The sequence below is a fragment of the Xenopus laevis genome, chromosome 3S, assembly GCF_017654675.1.
Source record: "Xenopus laevis strain J_2021 chromosome 3S, Xenopus_laevis_v10.1, whole genome shotgun sequence".
Lineage (NCBI taxonomy): Eukaryota > Metazoa > Chordata > Amphibia > Anura > Pipidae > Xenopus > Xenopus laevis.
Window position 1 is genome coordinate 63139509 of NC_054376.1, and position 24486 is coordinate 63163994.

The 24486-nt window shown below is 37.3% G+C and overlaps 1 protein-coding gene across 19 annotated transcripts in view; it reads right to left on the reverse strand.

Moving 5' to 3' along the window:
* The window catches only part of LOC108713018 (inosine-5'-monophosphate dehydrogenase 1), a 65400-nt gene extending 44264 nt beyond the window's left edge, over positions 1–21136 (reverse strand). For 3 of the 19 annotated variants that reach the window (XM_041588418.1, XM_041588416.1, XM_041588421.1), the window contains exon 1: positions 20866–21133. In XM_041588418.1, coding sequence (XP_041444352.1) covers positions 20866–21089 — 224 coding nt within the window. In that variant the 5' untranslated portion in view covers positions 21090–21133. Of the gene's footprint in view, positions 1–246; positions 596–724; positions 744–1377; positions 1403–20865 lie in introns of those variants that run through there. The other 16 variants (XM_041588422.1, XM_041588433.1, XM_041588432.1 and 13 more) reach the window with 12 other exon arrangements.
* Between the last annotated feature and the right edge of the window lie 3350 nt (positions 21137–24486).

Here is a 24486-nt window from a genome sequence, read left to right on the forward strand (position 1 = left end):
CAGACATGAATGATGCGCACACTTAAAAGGACGGGACTAAGGTAAGCGCGGAGGGACACAACGACGAGGGTAGCGCTGTGGTTGGGCTGAACGGCATAAAATATAAAGCGCCATGATAGAGACTAGTATAAGAGATGCTTATGTGCGCAAGAATAATCCTAGAACTACATGGCTTTTTCCATCACGTCAAGCAAATTTAGACCTACGGCACAGCGCAAATAAAAGATTCAACTCCCATCATCCCACCGCAGTTATACTGTTAGCTGAGCATCCTGGGAGTTGTAGTCCTGAACCGGGTAAAGGTAGGAAATTCCCTGCATGTTGTCGCTGCTGCTCGGCCTTACCGCCCTAACACTCATACAGACGAGAGTATACAAGTTGCTGCACATTTGCTACCGGAGACCGCTGTCCGTCTCCCTCAGATGGATTAGTCTTGCGCCGTATCTGTGTCCAGACAAGTCTTTCTGAGAAATGGTCAGACAGCCACCCGAATACCGCCTGCAACACCAAGCAACACAGCGAGGGCCGTGTGGGAGGAGCCAATAGCGCCCCGCCCATGCCATGTACTACGCCAAACACGGAATGTGGAAGGATGTAATTTCTCTCAGAAATATCCCAGAGCGGGCACTTCAACATTGCACACATAAACGAACTACTTTTTAACACATATCGCCCACCAACGGGCACAGGCCAGAAACTGCACAAGAGTAGCGCAACTGCTTACTAAAAACAATCGACGCGCTACACTTTCATGCTGACTAAACGGACTAGCCAGACCGATACGTTATTAGTTAGTTTTATTTTGAATGCAAAAAAAAAAGGCACCAGTCGTGGACCGTTCAAAGCAGAAGCCAATAAGAAACCCTGCTCAGCTGCGCACGCGCAGTGACGTGTCCTCATTCAGAGAGCCACGTGGGAAGCGGAAGCAAATAGAAGGAACACGTGGGCAATGCAAACCGTGCATACAAGTCTGTTACTAGTGTAGCAGGGAGAGCCTAGCGGAGCTGCGCGCAATGCGAATATTGTAACAGTATTTATAATACTCTCTAGATGACGAGGATCTACTGGCGAACTATACAATGGTCTGCTAGGAGATGATAAAGAACAAGCACCGGAGAGTTACTGCTTGAAGCAAATACGCTTATAACCGCCGCTAACAGAGCCGATTGTGCCTCCAGATTCTAAACCACCAGTAGAGCCTTGGGGTTTCTCGCCCGAAACGGCAAATCAGAAACGTAAATAAAAACTGTAGCCTGAGCTAGCTGCGGCGCATTTAAACATTAGTTGCTTTAGTGCATGCGATTGCGCCAATCTGACGTGTCGCTGCCAAATACTTGCTCATCGGCGTACAGCCTGTCATCTCTCTCATTAACCTACCTGCGCTAACACTTCTTTCTTCTGATCGCAATCTATGCATTTCCTCCAACTACATGCATTTCTAGCTCCACCTACCATTACCCACTGGCCGACTGCTTTTTCCAGAGCTGCACAGTAAGACGACAAAATGCAAATAGGCATAATCAGAGAACAGCATACATCTGCAATGTCTGCTCTGCTAGCTACATTTTAATATGAAACACTCATATGATGATATTGGAAATCATGTACCCGTATTGCAGTCAGGGCCGCCATTAGAAATCACGGGCCCGTACAACAACATTTTCGCGGGTCTCTCTTGGCCCCACCAACCGCCGCCTTATAAGTTTTAAAAAAAAAACATTGGCGCCAGCACCTCCCTTACAAGTAAAAAAAATTGGGGCCCCAAAAAAATATTTTTTAAAAACATTGGCGCCAGGGCCCCCTTACAAGTTAAAAAAATTGGGGACCCAAAAAACGTTTTTAAAAAAACATTGGTGGCAGGGGCCTATAGAATATTAAAATAATACATTGGTGGCCAGAGGATTAAAAAAAAACAAAACACAAATTGGTGTTCAGTAGAATTGAACTCGTGGCTTCAGGACTTCAACTTCGCCGCCTTTCGTGACTTTTGGTATTTTCGCCACTTCAGGACTTCAATTTCGTCTGTTTTCGTGACTTCGGGTCTTTTTGTCGCTTCGGCTATTTTCATGGCTTCAGGTCTTTTCGCCACTTCGGGAGTTCGGCTGTTCAGCACTTCTGCATTTTCGGCTGTTCGGAATCAAAGATGGCCGAAAATTTCAGCGCTCAGAAGGGGGGCCCGGCTCTTTCAAAAGTGCAGCACTGCCGGGCCCTTTATGCCCGGGACACTTGTCCCCCCTGTCCCCCCCTGATGGCAGCCCTGATTGCAGTAGACAAATTATGCTAATATCTATCAGACAGCTGCCAGACTTGCTTTCTGTTGACCGGAAAAATTTTTAAAGGGGAAGTTTACCTTTATTTTCTATTAAGTTATAAATTCGCTTATTCTTGAAGACTTTTCAGCTTGTTGTCTTCTGACTCCACAACCAAAATACTCATGCACTGTTATGTATGCATATGAAATTACATGTAACTGTGTGTGATTATATGCTCTTTGGTTGTACCTTGGGATTTAGTTTTGTTGACTGTTATTTTTGCCATAAAAAATATTTATTCATTAAATTATTAAACCCTGATGCTGTTAAAGGTTTGAATAAAAATGTACTCCATCTCAAACCTGCCGAGTTCATGAAGAAGTCACGGGCAGATGTCCCGTTTACAATTGGAAGATGTCATGATCTGCGTTGGGTTTCTTATAATCAATTCATTTGTGGATTATCACAATCCTAAAAAAATTGAGTTTTCGGGTGTCAAATCCAAACAGTTGTACAATTTGGATTTTTTCATAATTTAATCAGGTCTTTTTCCACATCACATGTTTTTCGAGTAAATTTATTGATAAATATGGTAAAAATGTGCACGGGAGTTTGTTTTTTCGGTAGCTTTAAGAAAATAGTGAGGAATTTTCAGATTTTAGTAGGTAACCCCTAAAGTTATAGAGTGCCAGGAGAATTCGATTCCACATTTTCAGGTTTTGTTATGATAGAGGCATCAAGGCATATTGTTAAAGTGTTAATAGCCTTTTCAATTTCAGAAGGAATAGTTTAATTATTTTCCATGGGAAAGTCTGGTCAAAGATGTCATTATTTTAAATATAATTTAGCCTGCAATAAAATAGCATTTTGGTAAATGGATTCCCTTCATTTAAAATATTTCTTGCTATGGAGAAAAAAACAAAAGTACTAAAAACAAGGTTATTTTATTTTTGTCATAGCTCAAAAATCCAACCAGTTTGCTGCTATATTACCATGGATGTTTTCACTCCTAAAATGTAACCTAGACAAAATATAACTCATATTTTCAAAACATTTGCTTAAATATTGTTAGAATATACATTTTCATGCAGAACATGACCTAGAAAAATACTAGTTATTAATTATTTCTCCCTTGGATTACTGCATTCCCTTTACTGACTACACAGCCTCTTAACTGCTCTGGAGCCCATCCAAATTGATGTTTTTCATCCTTTGCCTGCAGTGTTCCTCTGCAAATCCCTACACTTGCTCTCCTTACTGTAATAATACTGTAGTAATACTACTGAATCGACCTATGATGCATTTAGAATACAAAACAAATATGTTTTTGTGTTCAACAAAAAGTAAAGATCACCAATATTAATTTGGGCTCAGTTTACATGCCCCAGAATCTGCAACTTGAAGAAAGTAAACACAAAAATTATCCGTAGGCTGCTTATAATTAAGTGTTTTGTCATGAAACACATAAGCCTGTTGTGTCCAATTTGTATGTAAATGAAGATTACAGTTCTTTTAGGGCAGATACACACAGTCAGATTTAGAGAGATTAGTCACCTGGCGACAAATCTCCGCTTTTTCGGGCTAATCTCCCCGAACTGCCTTCCCGCCGGCTAGAATGTAAATCGCCGACGGGATGGCACTCGGTGCGATTCGTCTTCCGAAGCCGCACGAAAATGAGGAAACTTCGGACGACTTCGGAAAACGAAGCATTCCGAGTGCCATCCCACAGGCGATTTACATTCTAGCCAGCGGGAAGGCAGTTTGAGGAGATTAGTCGCCCAGAAGAAGAAATTTGTCGTATCTGACCATGTGCCTCTGCCCTTACAGTGGCTGTTTGTGGGATTCTGTGAGTACTTGCCAGAAAGTCTTTGTTGGTATAAGGCTGATGGCACATGGGGATTTTTTTTCTGCCTAAAATGGACAATTTTGAGGCTTGGATCATTCAGGTTTTCAATACTAGTCAGTAGCAGTGTTATCTAGGCGGCACAGTCATGTAGTACTGAAAAACCAACAAAACTGCTTGTTTCCAACTGGGCAGAGACACACATCATTACATTGGTTCAACATAAAGTTTAATGGAAGATCCTTTCACAGTCTGTGTGCAGCTTTTAAATTAGACAGGATAAATAACAAGGACAGGACAATAAACTCCGCAAAAGGCTACATGTACACAAATAATGGATAAATTGTGTATATTTGATAGTCATTGCTGAACGGATCAGTTCACAGTCAAGATCGCAAGAGCAACGCTGCTCTGCATCTGGCTGCACTCTTCACATGCTGGGCTAGAAATCCAAAACTGCCATAGGGCACATACAGGGTTCCCTTCCAGCAACCACTCCCAAACGTGCGTGTCCAAAGAACTAGGGCAGCACTGTGTTCTTCAGAGCAGCCAGTCTCTTCTCTTTGAATAAGAGTGCAGAGAGGAATTCGTACAACGTGGAACGTAACATACAAAAAAATGGCAGATTGTACTTGTTTTTTTCACTTTGCACAACTGCTGTGCATGTTTCGAGAGATCAGTACAAGTGAGAAAGAGGAGGAAAATCACAAGACCAAACTATAATTTCTAATTGAAATTTTTGCTACAGGAAATACCTTATTTGTAGACAATCAGCTGACTATAGTTAGGCAATATCCTATACTCCAAAAAGTGCTCCTCTGTTCTATGTATATAATGTACAGTGGTACAAAAAGTATTTATACTACAATGAGCCACTCTTTATGATCTGGGTTTTTTTTTCTGTGATTGTATGCAGTTGGACAACTTTCTGCTGGCCGACAAAATGCTTATCCATTTCCACAAGTTTCACGAAGGGTGATTTGATCAAAATATACAAAAAGTCTCAAATTAAATTATTTGCCTAATTTTTAATTGCAAGCTTTATTATGTCTGCTGTTGGATATTTCAAAATCACTCAAATTTTTAGCTAAGTATTTTTGATTGCTGATTATTACATTTTAGCTCTGTAAACTACAAAAATATGCAAATATGATAAACTGAGATTAATTTTACAGGCAGTGGTGTAAAACGTACTACTAAAAAGTAACTAATACAGTTAATTGGCAAATTGTACTGACATTCTGCATATCCAGACCATTGCCAGCATCACCTGCTTTCACAGCATGAGATTAACTATAGATTAACTAAAACAACTATAGAGAGAGTCGCTGTTGTAACAAATTATATATCAGAAATTGCCAACTACAATAAATATTATTTGCACAATAAAAATAAAGTGCTGAAATGAATGCAAAAATATGTACCTAACTTTAATGGTCCTAGCCTTTGTGCGCACCAATAATATCTTGTGACTGACCGTTTTGCTTTCATAGAGGAAAATAAGTGCTTAATCATAATCAAAAAAGTTGACACTTTGCAACATAATCTCTAATTTGCCCATGGCTGATCCAGAAGAAAAAAAGTGCCCATATATACTATCAAAATCTTTAAAAAAATGGTTCCAGACTTTTAGCTAGATCAAGGTCCTTTAATATGCATAAACATCCTTAGGTCCTAGTCCACTAGTCCTTTGCTGAAATTATTTATGCTGTTGGCCAGGGTCACATCATAAGGAAATTAATTCCACAGCTTTGCTGCTCTCACTATAAATACAGTAGCTGCTGATGAATCCTTTTCCCCATCTTTTGGCATGCTGTGTCCTCTATATACACCTATTAATTTAGTTTCCCAGATTTGTTGCACAATCAATTTAGGGATGGATATGTAAAAATACCAACACATCTTAATAGGAAATATATTATGGAATCATGCATAACACATTCACAGCCAATAATGCAACATCCATTTATTTCCATTCAAAATATAAAGCATGGACACTGAAGACATAATGCCATCATACTGCTATTGAAACATCTCCTTTCAGGGGAACCAATGATTTGGTAAGAAACAGAGCATACATGTAATTTGTTAGCAGATATCGCTGCTTTCATTGAAGGCATAGCCTTTTAGAAATAAATATGCATAAAGATGGAATACTTGCAATTACCATTTATGTAATGTCTTAGTAATTTGCATATACAGCATACCTTATGCACAGAATCACTTGATGGAACTGTGGACCCTTCCAGACCAATGCCTTTTCAGGTCACAATTTTGACTCCAAAAATCCGAAAAGCACAACTTTTCCGTGATTTATTATGCAACAAAACGAAAATACTCGATTCAAAACCTGTCAAAATCATGTAGAAGTCAATGGTAGATGTCCCTTTTACAACTGGAAGATCTTTGTTTTGTGGTTTTAGAGTTTTTTGGGGGTGTTTTTGATGCTGGCTTTTGTGCGACAATACGAAACAGTCATAGTTATTGTGCGACAAGTTGAAAAAGTTGTGTTCTTCGTGACTTTTCCCGTTCCTGCTTTTTCAGTTCAGATCTTCTAATAAATTTCATGACAACCGTGGTTTTAGAGAAAGTGAGTTTAGTTGTGTTTTCCAAAACTCAAACAGCTAAAATGATACTGCTGATAAATAGACCTCCAAGTTTAGCACACCCATAGCTGCAGCTTTTCAACTGGGTCATACATTCGTTTGCTTAAAAACACAAGCAAAGCAAGGAAATATAATTTATTGGGCTACAGTTCAATAGTTTTCTGAACTATAAAAAAATACAGTGTAGACCATGTTGCTGCCCAACACTTTGGATGTTGCTCCCAGTGGCCTAAAGGCAGGTGCTTATTTTTCAAATTCCTGGCAAGTTTTGGTTGCATAAAAACAGGTGTACTGTCAAACAGAGCCTCCTGTAGGCTGCCAGTCCACATAGAGTCTAACATATAGGCAATTACAGCCCTTATTTGGAGTTTTTTTTTTTCAGGAGTTTTTTTCATGCTCCCCAACTTTTTTTTTACATTTGACTGTTGCTCAGGGGCCCCTGGTGTAGATCAAAAGCATGCAAGAGCAAAGATTTCACCCAGCCAGTATCTATCATCACTATCCTGTGGGCATAAATGGCCGTTGTCTGATGAAAGTGAATTTTAAATACCGATAGTTCACACCCCAAAACAACTGATATATATGAAATAAAGACACTGCCTCTACCCATCACCACTAAGTTGCTGAAAATAAATGGGATATACCATTAAATGACACAGCAAAAATTGTTTTAATTTTATCTTAAACAATGCAGCCCCCCTTTTTATACTTGTTATGTCTTCTTGATAAAATTGCCCTAATTGAGAGCTAATCAAACTATTTACTCTATCTTTTTTTCAGCCTCATAATTTGTGCCTGACCATGTTTTCCTACATATTTACTTATCTGTAGAAAGTCGTCAACCTCTTTCAATTCACAGAATTGATATCAAAATTACATATAAAACCGACAGAGGCCTCTCCTTTATTTCACTCTTTTCATTATGTATTTTTTTCAGTCTAATCGATCTCACTAGCATAATGTTCTTCATCATTTTCTTCTCATGGAGTGAGTTTCTGACATGTTTAATTTGTGCATTTGTAAACACACAAATGTTATGACTGGTAAAGCACATCTGTAGATATGCTTTTAGTTAGATAATAAAATTCTCATAACATCTTTGGTGGTTCTCATTGCTCATTGCTCTTCTATCTTCCTCCTCCTTCATTTGTCTTTGCCCTTTATCTTAACATGCTGCATTGAGCCATTCATATCCCTATAGGATAGTCCATTAGACTAGACAGACCTTGACATTTTTGTAATGCCTTGTGACTGAAGTTCTGCTATGAATGGACAGACAGCTAACAGTGTGCCATCATGTGAACCAGCTTGATAAGTCAGTTTGTATCTCCAACAATTTTAGAAATTAAATTTCTAATATCCAGCATATACAGTACTTACTGTTGGAGACTTTATAAGAAGAATATTTTTAATGTTAAAAAAAAATAATTTGGCCACAGTCTGTATTGTCCCCTAACTTCTCAGCACTGTAATAAATAAATGTGCGCTATGTAATAAAATACACTTTTTCTTACATATACTAGGTACCATAACCCATAGCAACCAATCATTTGCTGACTGCCTGTTAAAAACAAATATCTAATTGGTTGCTATGGGTTACTGCACCTGAGCAAACTTTATGACCTTTTGTTACATATGGGGACTTTATGCTATTATAATAACAGGCACTATATATATATATATATATATATATATATATATATATATATATATATATATATATATATATATATATATATATATATATATATATATATATATATATATATATATACTCCTGGGTCTAGTAATCTTCACTGACCACTGGGAAATTTGCTTTTAAGAGTGAACCAGAATATGCTTCCACTAAGGGCAAGAACATTTTGGGGGTTATTTATTAAAGCCTGAATACTAAAAAACCTAAACAAATTAGACAATAAAATTTGAATTTTTAGTGGAAAAAAAACTTTGAATTCTTCAGGATTTATTATTATAAGGAAAAAGGCTGAATTCGAAAATCCGGCATCTCAGACCTGCTGAGGTTGCACACATAGTGGGAGAGGTCCCGAAGTTATCTTGATCTGCTCTGGAATTCATGCAATAATCACAAGATTTAGAGTTTTCATGCTGAAAATCTGAAAAATTTGTATGATCTTTATTATTTTCCAGAAAAGGTGGCAACCCTAGCCAAGGGGGCCGGTCAGGTTGCCTAGGGCACCAGTCTGGCTTGGCACAGCTCTGTATGGAACTATGGAAATTGTGCATTATTATTATTATTATTAACATGTATTTTTAGGCCACCAACATATTGCGCAGTGTAAACAATAGATGCTAAAAACTTATTAAAAATAGAGATCACATGCTTGCTGCCATGTTACAGTCTACATTTTAATTAACTAAAACTAAGAACAAGCACAATTCATTTACTTTATTGTTCTGTTTAGGAGTGGCCTGTGAATGAAAGCTCAAATGACTGTTAACACATGACTGTTTTGGAGGATGATCATGTGTCTAATGCTATCCACCTCGTGCCCCAGGATTAGCATTGGACGCTTTTTAAACTTTAATGAAATTAGGAAAAATATTATATGCTATTTTTATTAAATGAATGAACTGACATTTACAATATCTAATCACTGCAGTGAACAAATAAGTATCTCAGCAAAGTCTTACACTTGTGATGCACACAGGAAGTAGTTTAGAAAGTATGCCACCAGCAGACTGGAAAAGAACTTTATGGTGTACTGAAGTTTTAATGTGTCTGACATTACAATTCAGCGCTGCATTAACCGTTTAGGCAACCAAAACTCATGCTTAGGGAATCAATGTGCTTGTAGTTGGAATTAACACTAATAAAAAAAAGAAAATACAGAGGAGACATACACAGTTACATCACTGAAGCCCCACTTTATGAGACCATTGTACTTTTATAATGAGGCAGCACAGTAAGCATGCAAATGAGATTATTTAACTTGAAGCTTTAGGAGGCTACTCATTACAGACATAAATGATTTTGATATTTCTAGTTTCTCGCATAATTCACCTAAAACATGAGAGCACATGCTGTATTTCTCCCTGTAAAAAATGAATCAAATTAAAGCAATATTTTCTTACTGGAGACCTGCAGACTCAGTGTGGCCCTAAGGCATTTAAATGGTTATTAGTATTAGATGGTCCAAGGGCCCTAGAGATTTTGGACTGCACTGAAAATAGCTGAAAAATAATTTATTTTCTATTATAAAGAGACCAAATGAAACTAAATGAGCATTATTTAACATGTTCCACATTTGTTAGATTACTTCCCAGGTTCTGTCCGAACAATAGCAAAGTGGCACTAAAGAAAAACATGATATTCACATGGGAATATTTACTGATTTGCATCAGCAACTTTCTGACTCATTGCAGCTCAAATTCTATGTCCTAACAGTCTTATTTATTCATTTTCTCTAGGTGCCACTGTTAGCTCAGCATATGGGTGGCCCAGTTTGTACCAGAGACACACAGCCAAGGGGCAATAACCCACATTAACCAACCCACTGCTTGGATGGGAGCATTCTAAGGGAAAAATTTGTACAAAAAAGAGAGAATGCCCTAAACTGGAGTTGCACAAATACTTTGAAATTATAAATATACAAATGCTTTATTTATACATTTTTTATATATTTCATTTGGAATAACTAAAGCATTTGCATATATATATATATATATATATATATATATATATATATATATATATATATATATATATATATATATATATATATTATATTCTTTCTTTCTGTCATTTACTTACTGTGAGTGTTGTGTGCAATTTTGGACTCAACCTGGCAATCTGTGGATTCTGGCAAATGCCAGAGGGGCTGCTGTAACATGCCATAAGCAGTCACTATTTATTGGATTTATGGGGGTTATTGGGCCTTTGTGTAAATGAAATGCCAGGGTCTATGTGGAATCTCAGTCTGAGCCTGGGGTTAGATACACGCATGGGGGCACGTACGAATGCGGGTTGTATGTGCCCCACGGGCCCAGAGGGGGCTTTGTAGTATCGGTGGTGGTCGGAGGGGGACCCCTGAAACTACACTTGTGGTTTCATTTGTAAATTACCCTAAGGGGCCCATTTATTATTGATACAGCTTTTGTGCTCAGGCAATCATAACCATTGCATGAGTTTATTAATCATGTGGGGTTTTCATGCCCATGAAATCTCTGCAACCTTTGAAAGTTTGCCTTAACAGACTGTTGTAACGAAGAAAAACCTAAAACCATGAGCACTTGGACAATCATAAATGAGCTCTAATTAAGTTGAGTATTCATGCTAGGATTCTTTGGATTTTCAAACCAAATCCTGTCTTCAGAGCTTGCATAATGTATGATACAATCGACTCACCAAATGACAATCCACTCCTACCATGACAACCAGCAACTCAGAGCAATTAGAACCACATTTGATACACATAAATGAAACCAATGGCCATTTAAAAAATCATTCTTATAAAATACTAACATATTTCTTGCAGCAGGGCTGTGCACTTGGCTGGCTAAAACCTGCTTTCCATCCCCATCACTTTCATCAGATTAAGGAGTAGAAGGTTTTAGCTGCTGCTTTAATGCATATTGATTGTGCTGCTATATTTAGAGCAGCTTTACAACCAGTAAAAGCTTATCTATAATAAATTGCAGGCTAAGAAATTGGTTTTAAGGTGAAATTTGTGGCCTAAACTAAAAAATGAGTTGTTGATTAAGATTTTTTTTTTTTAAGGATGTTCGGTTGTAAAGATTAGCTCACTAGGGAAGCAGCTACTGGTACAGGTATGGGATCCATTATCCGGAAACCTGTTATCTTGAAAGCTCCAAATTACGGAAAGGGCATCTCCCATAGACTCCATTATAATGGAATAATCCAAATTTTGAACAATTATTTCCCCTTTCTCTTTAATAATAAAAAAGTACCTTGAACTTTATCCAAACTAAAATATCATTAATCCTTATTGGAAGCAAAACTAGCTTCTTGGGCTTATTTCATGTTTACGTTATTTTTAAGTATATTACGTGGAGATCCAAATTATGGAAAGATCCGTTATCCAGATAACCCAAGGTCCAGAGCATTCTTGATAACAGGTCCCATACCTGTATATCATAAATGAGGCAGAGCAAAACAATCCAGCAGGTAAGCAGAGCAAATACCCTTGCAATCTGCCCAATGCTACAGTAGAGCATTAGTTTCAGAGAATGAACTGGATCTTCCATCCTGGCATGAAATTATGTTAAACGTTTTAAAATATGATTTTTTCAAATATCACAGGGTAAACAAAGAGTATGACATGTTTTTTTTTCTAAATTGGTCTGGTAAATAATATCAATACTGGTTGCATATAAACATGGATTCACCTTCCCATCTGATTGATCAGAATTAGAATAAATCGAATTGATATATCAGTTAATCTGTTAAATACTGTTAAATACTGTATGCCCTCCAGAGTTTCAAGTACAACTTGATATACAGGTATTGGGTCTCTTATCCAGAATGCTTGGGGCCTGGGGCTTTCTGGATAACAGACCTTTCCATAATTTGGATCTTTATACTTTAACTCTACTAAAAATCATGTAAACATGAAATAAACCCAATAGGCTGGTTTTGCTGCCAATAAGGATTAACTATATCTTAGTTTGAATTAAGTACAATGTACTGTTTTATTATTACAGAGAAAAAGGAAATCACTTAAAAATTGGGATTTTTTGGATAAATTGGAGTCTATGGAAAATGGCCTTCCCTGTAATTCGTAGCTTTCTAGATAACAGGTTTCCAGATAACGGATTCCATACCTGTAGTTGCTAATTCTAAAACAATAGCATTACAGCAGAGCAATAATAGCATACCATGCTATATTATGTCTATTTGTAAACAGAATTGGTAGCCGATATATTGCTGATATATATTTAAGTTGAAATTTAAATCCTTTACCTGTAACTCGTGTAGTTCACACAGGGGATGCTGAAGGAGTAGTTGTTTTTACCAAACTCCAGCACCCAGTTGAAATATTTTCTCAAGAATGCTGACAGGTGCTGTCAGAGAATTATGCATGATATTATGTTTTTGTATTGGTGAACTGTCACGTTTCTGAAGCTTTCTTTGATGATAACTTATCAGTTCTCAGCATGTAAACACAACTAGGCATAGTGTCATCTCAGGTCATTAAATAGTGGGAAGTATTTGTACATTTTATATCATTCCACCCATACAGGTTGACCTGCAGCCATTTAAAAATTAACATTCTGCAACAGATATACACAAATATAATAACAGTGGAAGAGGTCCCTGCCTTTCAGCATAATTTTTAATAGGTTATGGTAGAAAACTAATATGCAGAATGGAGTAATGCAACTCTAGACAAAAAGCATAGAAACAATAAGATAGTGGTTCCCAAACTGCTACTCTGGGGCCTGGAGTAGTTTCTAGGTGGCAGCCAGTCAAAAATATCTATTTGTTGTCCTAGGTACTCAAAGAAGCCTAGATTAAAGGTCGGGGATGGTGGAATTTCTGTCAAAGAATTTATTGGAACTATTGCTGAATATACAGTAATGTTTTCATACAGTATATTGTATCTGTAACCTCGTTTAAAACTAGCAAGGTCCCTGAATAAATGTTAGCGCTTTCTTTGGTTTGAACCAAAAAAAAAAAAAAAATAGAAAACTACTAGATTAAGGCTGAGTTTTAAAAAAGTGTTAGTTAATTAATTAATTAATTAATTAGATGGGGGTAGAGGGCAACATTCAAAAGAGCATAAGAATCAGGCTTACAAGGATGGTATGATTATTATTTAATCATATCATTACCAATATTACATAGAGCACAATATCATTTTTAGCACTTCTGTAACACGTCAAAGCTTTGCCTAAGCCCTATCAGTGCTGCAAATTAGCTTAGCCAGTTACATGACTGCTTTTTACGCCTCAGTTCACCTTATAAGGTTTCATATATAAACAAAGTTGTGTAACAATTTTTATGCTGGGGGAGTAAATACTTGCCTGTTGCCTTAAAGAGAACTTTGTTTTATAAACTAGTGTTGTAAAACATTTTTAAACTAGTTCTTGTTTTTCAATGACTTAATGACTGTGTCCACATTTCATACATTTATAGAGACACTGGGCCGGGGGTTATTTACTAGAAGTGCAAGAGCATGAGATGCAAGTGCCCATACCTTAGCCTCACCCATCATGAATACAGTGCTGCCAAGTGAAAGCAGTGCTATTCTTGTAGCTGGCTGCAGCTCTCTGCTGCACACCGCAGAAGTGTGCAGCAATGTGAAGACAGTAGAAATAGCAAAAAATTTCAATTTACACCAGTGGTTTGCACTTTGCATCCTACCTTGCATTCTATAAATCAGTGATCCCCAACCAGTAGCTCACACCTTGGATGTTGCTCCCAGTGGCCTCAAAGCAGATGCTAATTTTTGAATTCCTTCTTTGGAGGCAAGTTTTGGTTGCATAAAAATCGGGTGTACTGGCAAACAGAGCCTCTTGTAGACTGTCAGTCCACATAGGGGGCTACCAAATAGCCAATCACAATCCTTATTTTGCACCACCCAGTAACATTTTTCATTCTTGTGTTGCTCCTCAACTCTTTTTACATCTGAATGTGGCTCACAAGTACAAAAAGGTTGGCGATCCCTGCTATAAATGAACCTGACTGAGTGTTTTCCTTCATATTATTCCCTAGAATTGTCAAAAATACTAAATTTTAAGTAGGAAGATGAGAAGTAAAGGGGGTGAAATGTTTTGCAACAGTTTATTTTTTAGTGATTTTTGAGTTATTAAACTTTATGCAGCTCTTCAGTTCAGCATTTAAACTGTGGTCCTACAGATACAAGATCATTATGAGTTAAAACAAACTGCAAAAATACAGTATAAAGAGAACAAAGGTACTTTTTAAAAATGCAGATTCAGCTAAAAGTAAAATATAAAGTGTACTGGCCTATTGAGTGCAGCAATAAGATGGTTCCATATGAGGATGTGGGCATAATTTTGAGCCTCCAATGTTCTATTTACAATGCACTAGTGCATTAATGGGCTTCAGCATGGCACCTTCCTTTATCAAACTGTCAATTTGAACAGATGCACATGTATGCTTATACACACACACACACGTATGCTTCAGATAGACTCTCAAGTCTGAACAGTTTTAAATGTCCTGAATGACACTAGTGGTAAAATCCTTGCAAAGCACATTTTCAGATATATTAAAATATCCATGGTCTTTTTCAAAAAGAAGCATTACGTTGCAAAGTTTAAATAGAAAACTTCTCTACTGCCAAAATGTAAACTGTGCTGTGTGTGTAATAAATCTGTTTAATGTTTATTTTATTTTATTACAGTTTATGTATTTAACAATGTATATGTAAATTCTTCAATCCAAGATTTTTTCCTGTTTGCAAATGACAAAATGCAAAAAAAAAATAATGTAAAACTAAAAGTTCAATAGTTATAAATCTGAAAAAAACCTACTACTTGTGATAGGATATAAAAAACCAACTCTGCATCCTTAATTAAATCCAGCCACCACTGGAGCCTGTGACAATAATATGAGGCTAGCCTGTTCTTTACAGCCCAGATTCTGTAATTCTGGGTGATCCCATTTTAAAAAAATCTTCTGCTGGGAAGTGAGGAGTGACAAGCACTTTCTGTAACTTAAAGCTAATTTTCATGAAAAGGTACTTGTAAGGAAACTATTTTCCCACCAGAAAAATATTATACGTCCAAATTTTAGTATTTCTGTTGTCAAATAAATGCAAAAGAACTTTATGCTATAGTGCCACCTTCAGGGAAGACCTTGTATTTAATATTACAGTACTTTTGTCAACCCCTGATTTGATGTAGCTACCGACATTAGAAGAAAAAAATCCAAAATGTTCTATGGGCAGGAGAGGGGAGGCACACAGGTATCTTCCTGCTCATTCCCCTACCTACCCCAGACCTTGCATGTTATTAAGACACTCAAGGTAGGGTGGGGCAGGACACGTAGCCTACATCACGGCCCTGTCCCTAAAATATGTCATGATGATTAGTATATTTGGGCATTTGTTACATCAATACATTAATAAACAGTACCATTTCTTTAATCATTTATGCTTCTTTAAATTTACCTACGGTAAATCTAACAGGAAAAGATGCATATTTCATTGAGTGTCCTCTGAGTGAATTGTTGGCTAAAATTAGTTTGACACAACCAGCTTGGATTAATAGATGTCATGTCCCTATCTATCCTAAGTTAAGCAAAAAGTAATCCCTGTCATTGCACAGTATGAGCTTCAACCAGAAGCCGATTTAGACAAACAGGGAGGTGGTTTAACCCTATCAGACTGCCAGCAGCACATGCCCTGAGTCTGCAAGTAATTTTGCAGAATTTCTATATTCACTTTTTCCGTTGTGTGTGATGACTCTGCACAAAGGGAACATAAGGTCAAATTCTTTGACTTACCCAACTTCTCTATCAGTCATTTGCATCTGGCTTGTTGTTATTTTGCTCCTATCTCATAGTGTTGTACATAGGTCTTGTCTTCGCTAATTGGGAACATCTTATCACAAAAAACGAACAAATTGTCTGGTAGATAGGAATGAATAATGCTTAATCACTAGAACCCTGAGTAATATCATACCTAAAACCTAAAATATTGTGTGTGACACTATGTACCCATGGTGAACACACCTCGGAATCCTCTGGACAGTGGACACTAACATTGAATTAAAAACACATGTGTGTATAATGGGCCAGGGCTGCAGTTGCATGAATTGTTTTCTTTATGCAGTTAACATAACACTTGCCAACCTAGCCTCTTCTGCAGCTTACCAACTAAGAGTGTTTACTTCAGCCCTATGACCCCTATAATTACATATGTACGCTTACTGTAATGTTTGGTATGTGGAGCTTTACTGAAGATGAGTCTGACCCAAGTGCTATTGTTTAAGATGGTTGTGATTTAGTTCTGCTTTATGTTATACACTCTATGAGCACTTAAATTGTATGCAATTGGGACACAACATAAATGATATGAACCCATAATTGATGTTATATGTGTATCTACTTAAATGAAAGTTGAATGATGAAAAATATAGCCAGTGTGTATACATGGAATTACCATACATGAATATTTGTGGGCTAAAAAAGGAGAATTTTAAGTTCAATGACAAGGCAAAGAACAATATGATACAGCTAACCCCCCCCCCCCCAAGAGTGCTGACAGCAGCATATGCTGAATCACTTATCTGAATGTACCAATCAAGTGATGCACATTTCAGGTCCAGTATACACGTGTACATGCCACAAGTTGCAGTTTCATTTATGTAAGATCACTCCTCACTCCTTTACATAGCAACTTATGATTTACTGCTGTTTTTCTAATTAAGTACTCTTTAAAGTTAAAGTTTTTTGTGTAAAAACTTGCATTGTTTACATGAGAAAAACAGTGAATTGTATTTTTCCCAGTTAATAAGAAGGAGTTTCTGTGGGTAGGTTACTGGCTACATTAGGGGTCCCACAAGTGAAGGAGCCCTATCTTTATGATCAGCCTTTTGTGCTGCTGTGGTCAATGCATTACTGCTGACATAAATAACCTTACATCTGGAATACATGGACAGGCACATTTGTTTGTAGCTCATAATTAAAAATACAGGGCACAATGCACCTCCATTACACTGTGTATATTTATTCATGGCTCTGACAGAAACCAAAGGCTTTTACTGTAGATGTTTTCCTTCTCTGAACTCACATTGATTCTGCAACAAGTAAATAGTTTTTTTCATTGGTCTGGGTCTGGAATATTGCTGTATTTACTACTGGATGGGGCTATTGTAAAGAATGAACAATTAATGCATATAGCAGGAACATTTTCGATGCTACAGAATGACACTGCAACCATTATGGACATTGAAAGAGTAATGCATATACTTGAATATGGAAACATCATATACGTGTGCTATTTTCTTCTCTTATGTACCCCTGCCTATACTAAAACAAAAATTAGGAATTCTTTTAAAAAAAAACCACATTCATATGGTAGTTCTTGATGCTTGTGAAATACAACGTGATGCACAAACAGACAGTTAAGGAGCGTTGGCATCCAAGACAAAGGTGATAGTCTATACGTCCTCCCCCACCATGGCCTTACCATACTATTATGTATTGTCCGAGATTTAAATATACAACTTTAATCATTGGAAGACTAAAAACAGCCCATTGTGTATCAAGGTACTAGATGCATAAACCTTTTTATTAGTTACTCTTTGATATCTCTTAAAACTGAGCATCACTGAGCACACTACCTTTTTACTGAAAAGATTATGAAAAGCATTCTTGTCAATAACAGGGCAGTACTAGTTTACGAATAGTACTGTATGTGCATTAGCTCCGGAGCACAGCAATACTTGTGTATCTTAACCTGCGCTTTGCAACTCAAATATTGATTTATGTACCTTGTTTTAATTAATATGTTCTCCTTTAGATACTGACTGGGGTGAGTGAAAACTATAAAGTAGATTTTGCTGTTTTCAAGGGAAAATAAACCCACATTTATTGCAATATTTAATAGTATCTCCAGTAAGCATAAACAAAAGGTAGGGGCCCAAAAATATGCACATAACAATGACGCCATTGTGCACTGCTTGAAGCATGTGGGTTTGATAGAAGTGTTTTCAGCACATTTTTTCAGGTATGGGACCTGTTATCCAGAATGCTTAGGACCTGGGGTTTCCGGATAACATATCTTTCCAGATCTTCATACCTTAACTCTACTAGAAAATCATGTAAACATTAAATAAACCCAATAGGCTGGTTATGCTTACAATAAGGATTAATTATATATTATTTTGGATTGATTACAACATACTGTATTATTACTACAGAGAGAAAGGAAATCATTTTTTAAAATTTGGATTATTTGATTATAATGAAGTCTAGCCGGCCTTTCAATAATTTGGAGCTTTCTACATAATTGGTTCCTGGATGACAGATCCCATACCTGTATACCTATAGGATAATGTCACACCTGATGAGATTTTATGGCAGCCATTAAATGCAGAGGGAAGTTCTAAGGAACTGTCAAAAATATTTTACCCTTCAGACAGATACATCATATTTTCTAGACTATAGAAGCTTTTTGATCCAAAAAAAGATTTTGCAGTGGACATGTATTGAATATTTCATAATTTCTTCATTATATATCCACTTCTATGTTATTTATGCTATAGCCTGCATGGAATACCATAGAATCTGCATACACTAAAAATTAAAAGCAGACTGAGAATTTGTGCCCAGTGCTACATAAAATGAGCAACGTAAATAATTGTCCATAATAATGTTAATAGTTAACACAGAAATGACTGATTTAAAGATGTTTGTGGAGGGGAAAATGACAATTAGTTATTCTGCTTTAGCATCTCTAGCTAAATGTGAGAAAATTTGTAAAAAAATGAAAATGATTTACTTTTAAATATATAATAATGTTACCAGAAAATGTGATACTGTAGGAAATGTAACGTGTTTGATTTTAGGAAATCACCTGCTGTATGCAGACCTCAATGAAGCCATGTACTTGCCTTGCCATAGGTGGGTACATTAAGGGGCAGATTTATCAAGGGTCGAAGTAAAAAAAAAACAAAAAAACTCGAATTTTCAAATTCGAATTTTTGAATTTTTTTACTAACTAGGGAATAGTGTATCTACTAACTAGGGAATAGTTAAAACTCAATTTGAGTATTTTAAAAAATTAGAATTTGATTTTCAAAATGTATCGCCACTGTTAACCTGCTGAATTGCTGTTTTAGCCTATGGAGATCAATTTGGAGTTGTTTGCAGCCTTTGTGAAAATCAAGGTTTTTTTTGTAGAAAAAAACTTGAATCGAATTTGATTCAAATTTGATTCTACCTTGTGGGTCGATCCCATTCACCCAAGTTTGGAAAATCTGAATTTTTTTTCATACATTGCAGTTGATTTCAACTCCTGTAGAGTGCAGCTATGCCCCAGACTGAATAAGCACTAAGAAGCACAATTTTTCACTTGGCAGTGCTCTTGCACTGGAATATAGCATAAGTAAATAAGCCCTATTGTTTTTAATAATACACATTTTTCAGTATAGGAACTTTTTCGCTGTTATAGTGTGCACAAAAATATAAATATCACTCTGGTATATGTGGGAGGACCATTGATCAGGAGGATGACATCAGAGAGTGACAAATGTAAAGAGATATTTTATGGTAAACCTTAAGCTCTTATGTTTTAGAAAGAAAATAAATAAATAAAAAATGATATACTGTGTATATATATATATATATATATATATATATATACACACATACATGGCTAAGTCAAAAAGAACTATATTACCCCTTCTTTATGCAAACCTGGCAGTGTAACTATGAAAATTTTGTGTGGTTAAGCATTAAATAGCATAATATAACTTATTTGTATTATAGCAGCAAAGTGTAATTTCCCGGGAAGGGATTGTATCACATTTTGAACAATCATTTGCTTGCCATCTGCAGCAACCAACTTTGAGGTTGCGATGTTATTCATGAAATATATATATTTTTGGTGGGACAGCTGCCCAAAGCTTTCATATTCAACTCACTATATAACACTGGAAGTGGTCTTGCTGCCTAGTTTCCTTTAGGGAAACACTCAGTAACCTAACTTATTATACTGAGTAATTCTGAGAAATGTGTGTGGTTGTACCACTGAAAATACTGTGTAAAAACGGTGTGGGGGAGCATTATTCCTGGGGATGACATGCATATTATTTTATAAATAACTTTCAGTCAGAATTATTTTAATTAAAGGTACATACTGACCCTTAGATGCAGGCTAAGAACACACCATGCAAGTGTTTATCACTATAACAAAAGTGAAGGGTGATCTGTAAAACATGTATTCATAGTATTGCCAAAAATGTAAATGTAAAGTCTGCAATATTACAAATTACTTTAGTTTACTAAACTGAAGTTCCAAACCATAAATTTCCCAGAATGCGTCAGCTCAAGGTGTCACAGTCTTTGGACAGTTTGCTGTTACATACACAACAATATTGCAATCCCTTAAAATAAAACGTCATAGAAAATAATGAAAATACATAATTAGTAGCCCGACAATACCAGGGAAGGAGCTGGGAATTTGTTCAACCTAATTTTACCTCTTACCTCTCAGGTTCATACCCTGCCTGCAGCCGGGTGGTGCTGTACCTTTGTGCTGCTGTCTCATGCCCATGGAGATGGCCACTGTGTATAGGGGAGCAGCCGTTGATCATTGAGCGCCTATATGAATTGTGAGATGGTGAAATTGGGGGTTCCTTCACATCACCTACTATAAGCCGGTAGTCATAGAGTCCTTGCTGAGCATATCCCTCATACCTGTACCCATCCATACCAGTGACAAACGCACAATCGCTGATGAGAATTGCTGCAGAAGAAATGACTGGGAGTCACTTGCACATGCTAAGATGCTATAAAAAAACAATCTTAGAGATGCCTTAAGATGCCTTGCAAAGTGCTGTTACCAACCTGCAAGTTGCAAAACAGGTTTCCCAGACTTCACAGCAGAGAGTTAGCTTGGTTCTCTGAGCTATTTCTCTTTCTGTCAAAGAGGATCTGAGTATTTAACTTGCAGATAGCTAGGGAATTTGCACACTTGCAGATTCCCTGCCCCCTTTCTCCCTGCATGCAATTGTCTCCAGGAGCTGTCTCCACCCAGAGGACACATTGTGAGAGTTGTACAGGGGACCAGAAAGTGTCCTGCTTCCTCTGGGTACCTTTATCGCAGGACCCAGGCCTTGCAACTTCTGCTGATGTTTGCTTAATAGTGCATGCTGCTTTTACAATATTTAAAAACAGGCACAACTGATACACATATTCAGCTCTACTGAAGTCATTCTGTTATTATTAAAGTGATCATTGTTGCAATGCACTGCTTTGGGAACTTGTTCTCATTAGTTTCAGAGTATAACTGACAGGGTTAATGCATTAACAACAGTCTTACAGGATTCATGTATATATATATATATATATATATATATATATATATATATATATATATATATATATACACAACACACACACACACACAGGGTCGGACCCCCTCCAGTCCCCCTGCACGTGGTGTCGTGTTTGTGCGCATGCACGCTGTGCCAAGTACGCGCAAAATATTTTTGTTTTCGACCAACTGACAAAGGGAGTGTCACAAATAGGCACCCTAAATCCAGAACCCAAGCTAAGCTCCCTGGTCTCGGTCTCACTTCCACCTATAACCGCTGCCTTTCACCTCGGAAGGAGCCCTCGGCTAATTGGATGCCGCCAGGTCTTATTTGAGAGAGGAGCAAAGCTAACGGTTCTGGACGAGCAAAGCGGCATGATTGTCTCACCAAGATACTGGAATGGAAGAACAACTCAGGAGGGCAGGCCAGACAACACAGCATGGAACAGGCAGGCCGGGCCAGCACAAGCAGAGTAGAATAGTCAGACAGGCCAGAATCAGGATTGGAGAGTGTAGAATTGTGGTCACAAGCAGGCTAGGATCAGGATCGGAGAGGTCTGAGTAATCAGGCAGGCAAAGGTCTGGATTGGAGAGGATCAGAATAGTCACAGGCAAAGCAAGGGTCAAACCAGTAATATCAGGAAAGAATACACAAAGGCAAGGCACCTAGGAACTTTACAAATAGAACCTAACAACGGGCAATGAGTTGTATACTGAATTCCCCTTTTATACTATTTGAACTTCGCGCCAATGCGCAATGACGTAATCACGCCGGTGCATAAACCTGTAAATGCGCCGGCGTGCGCACCAGAGGGGAACCGGGCACAGAAGGGACAGGACGCATGCGCCAGGCGTCCCCACCGAAGGCATGGCGGGCATCCCCGCATGCCATCGGGCACACCAGGGTAAGCAGTAGTTATTACAGGGAGGTTGTGGCATTAAGAAGCGGATCTGGGTGTGGATCTGGGCCACCAAATTATTTCCCGGTGTCCCGCCAGCCCAGTCCCACCCTGTAATATATATATATATATATATATATATATATATATATATATATATATATATATATATATAGTAAATAAAGTACCCCGTATTGTAAATTTAAGGATATTATAAGTCACTAAGGAGTTCCATGATCATATAAAACCACAAGGCCTTCCGAGGTTACTTCCAACAAGAGGTACTTTTTTTATTGTAATACACAAGTTTTAGTGAGTCATGTGACAAAAATGACAACACTAAGCTCCGTTTATTAGTAACTGTTTTAAGGATATAATTTACAGGATATTCATGGCTTTTGTGTATAATATATAGTTTACTCTTACATATGCAAAGCTGGTGAATTACAGCATCTGGTGCAATATCAGAATTGATTGTGTAGAACATATAATGGAAGAGATTAATTCAGAGGATATAGTATACCATTGGAGTGTTTGAATGTTCCAAGTATGTTGTAACAAGTCCCATGCATATTTAGAATTACCATAAATGATACTAAGTAAATACATTTATAACAAGCAGGTTTCATGCTGTGGGGCTTACTAGTGGAATGATTTGGCTTGTGCTGCATACAAGATTTGCATTTGCTACACAACCTCTGATCAAAACAATCCAGAACCTTTATTTTCATGTGACTAAACTGAGCAGCTGAAGACAACATTCTTTATCTTCTTTTAGCATTCCTGCTCTCATATAGGAGTGTGCATTATCAGCTTTATTGTTATATTCAGTTTAGAATTATAAATGTTTATTAGTAACTAGGGATGCACTGAATCCAGGATTCGGTTTGGGATTCGGCCAGGATTCGGCCTTTTTCAGCAGGATTCAGATTCGGCTGAATCCTTCTGCCTGGCCGAACCGAATCTAAATCCTAATTTGCATATGTAAATTAGGGGTGGGGAGGTAAATCGCATGACTTTTTGTCACAAAACAAGGAAGTAAAAAATGTTTTCCCCTTCCCACCCCTAATTTGTATATGCAAATTAGGGTTTGGATTCGGTTCGGTATTCGGCCGAATCTTTCACAAAGGGTTCGGGGGTTCGGCCGAATCCAAAAAAGTGGATTCGGTGCATCCCTATTAGTAACACAATCTTATTTTCATAAGTTCCTCAAATAACCGTTGTTTGACTCTCTCACTAAATTACTAAACAGTAGCAGAAGTTTTCTGTGTTGCAACATGGAGTATGGTATGTACAGAATGGTTGGCCAGTTGTTACCACGGTTGGTACATTTAAGGGCAAATTTACTTAAGGTTGAATATCGAGGGTTAATTATTCGAGTTAAATCCCTCGACTTCGAATATCGAAGTCGAAGGATTTAGCTCTATTCGATTGATTAAAGATCGAACGAAAAAATCGTTCCATTCAAAGGATTTTATTCCATCGATCGAACGATTTTTGTACAACCAAAAAAAGCTAGCAAAGCCTATGGGGACCTTCCCCATAGGCTAACATTGACTTCGGTAGCTTTTAGGTGGCGAACTAGGGGGTCGAAGTTTTTTCTTAAAGAGACAGTACTTCGACTATCTAATGGTGGAATAGTCGAACGATTTTTAGTTCGAATCGTTCGAGTCGAAGTTGTAATCGAAGGTCGAAGTAGCCAAAAAAACATTCGAAATTCGACGTTTTTTTCCTCTATTCCTTCACTCGAGCTAAGTAAATGGGCCCCCTAGAATATGATAACAACAATAACTCACTTAAAGTTAATTTACATGCATTTTTTTATTCAATTATATATAAACATAAAAAAAAATTACAGTAATTTGTGCATTTATAATAAGCTACAAATGTGTT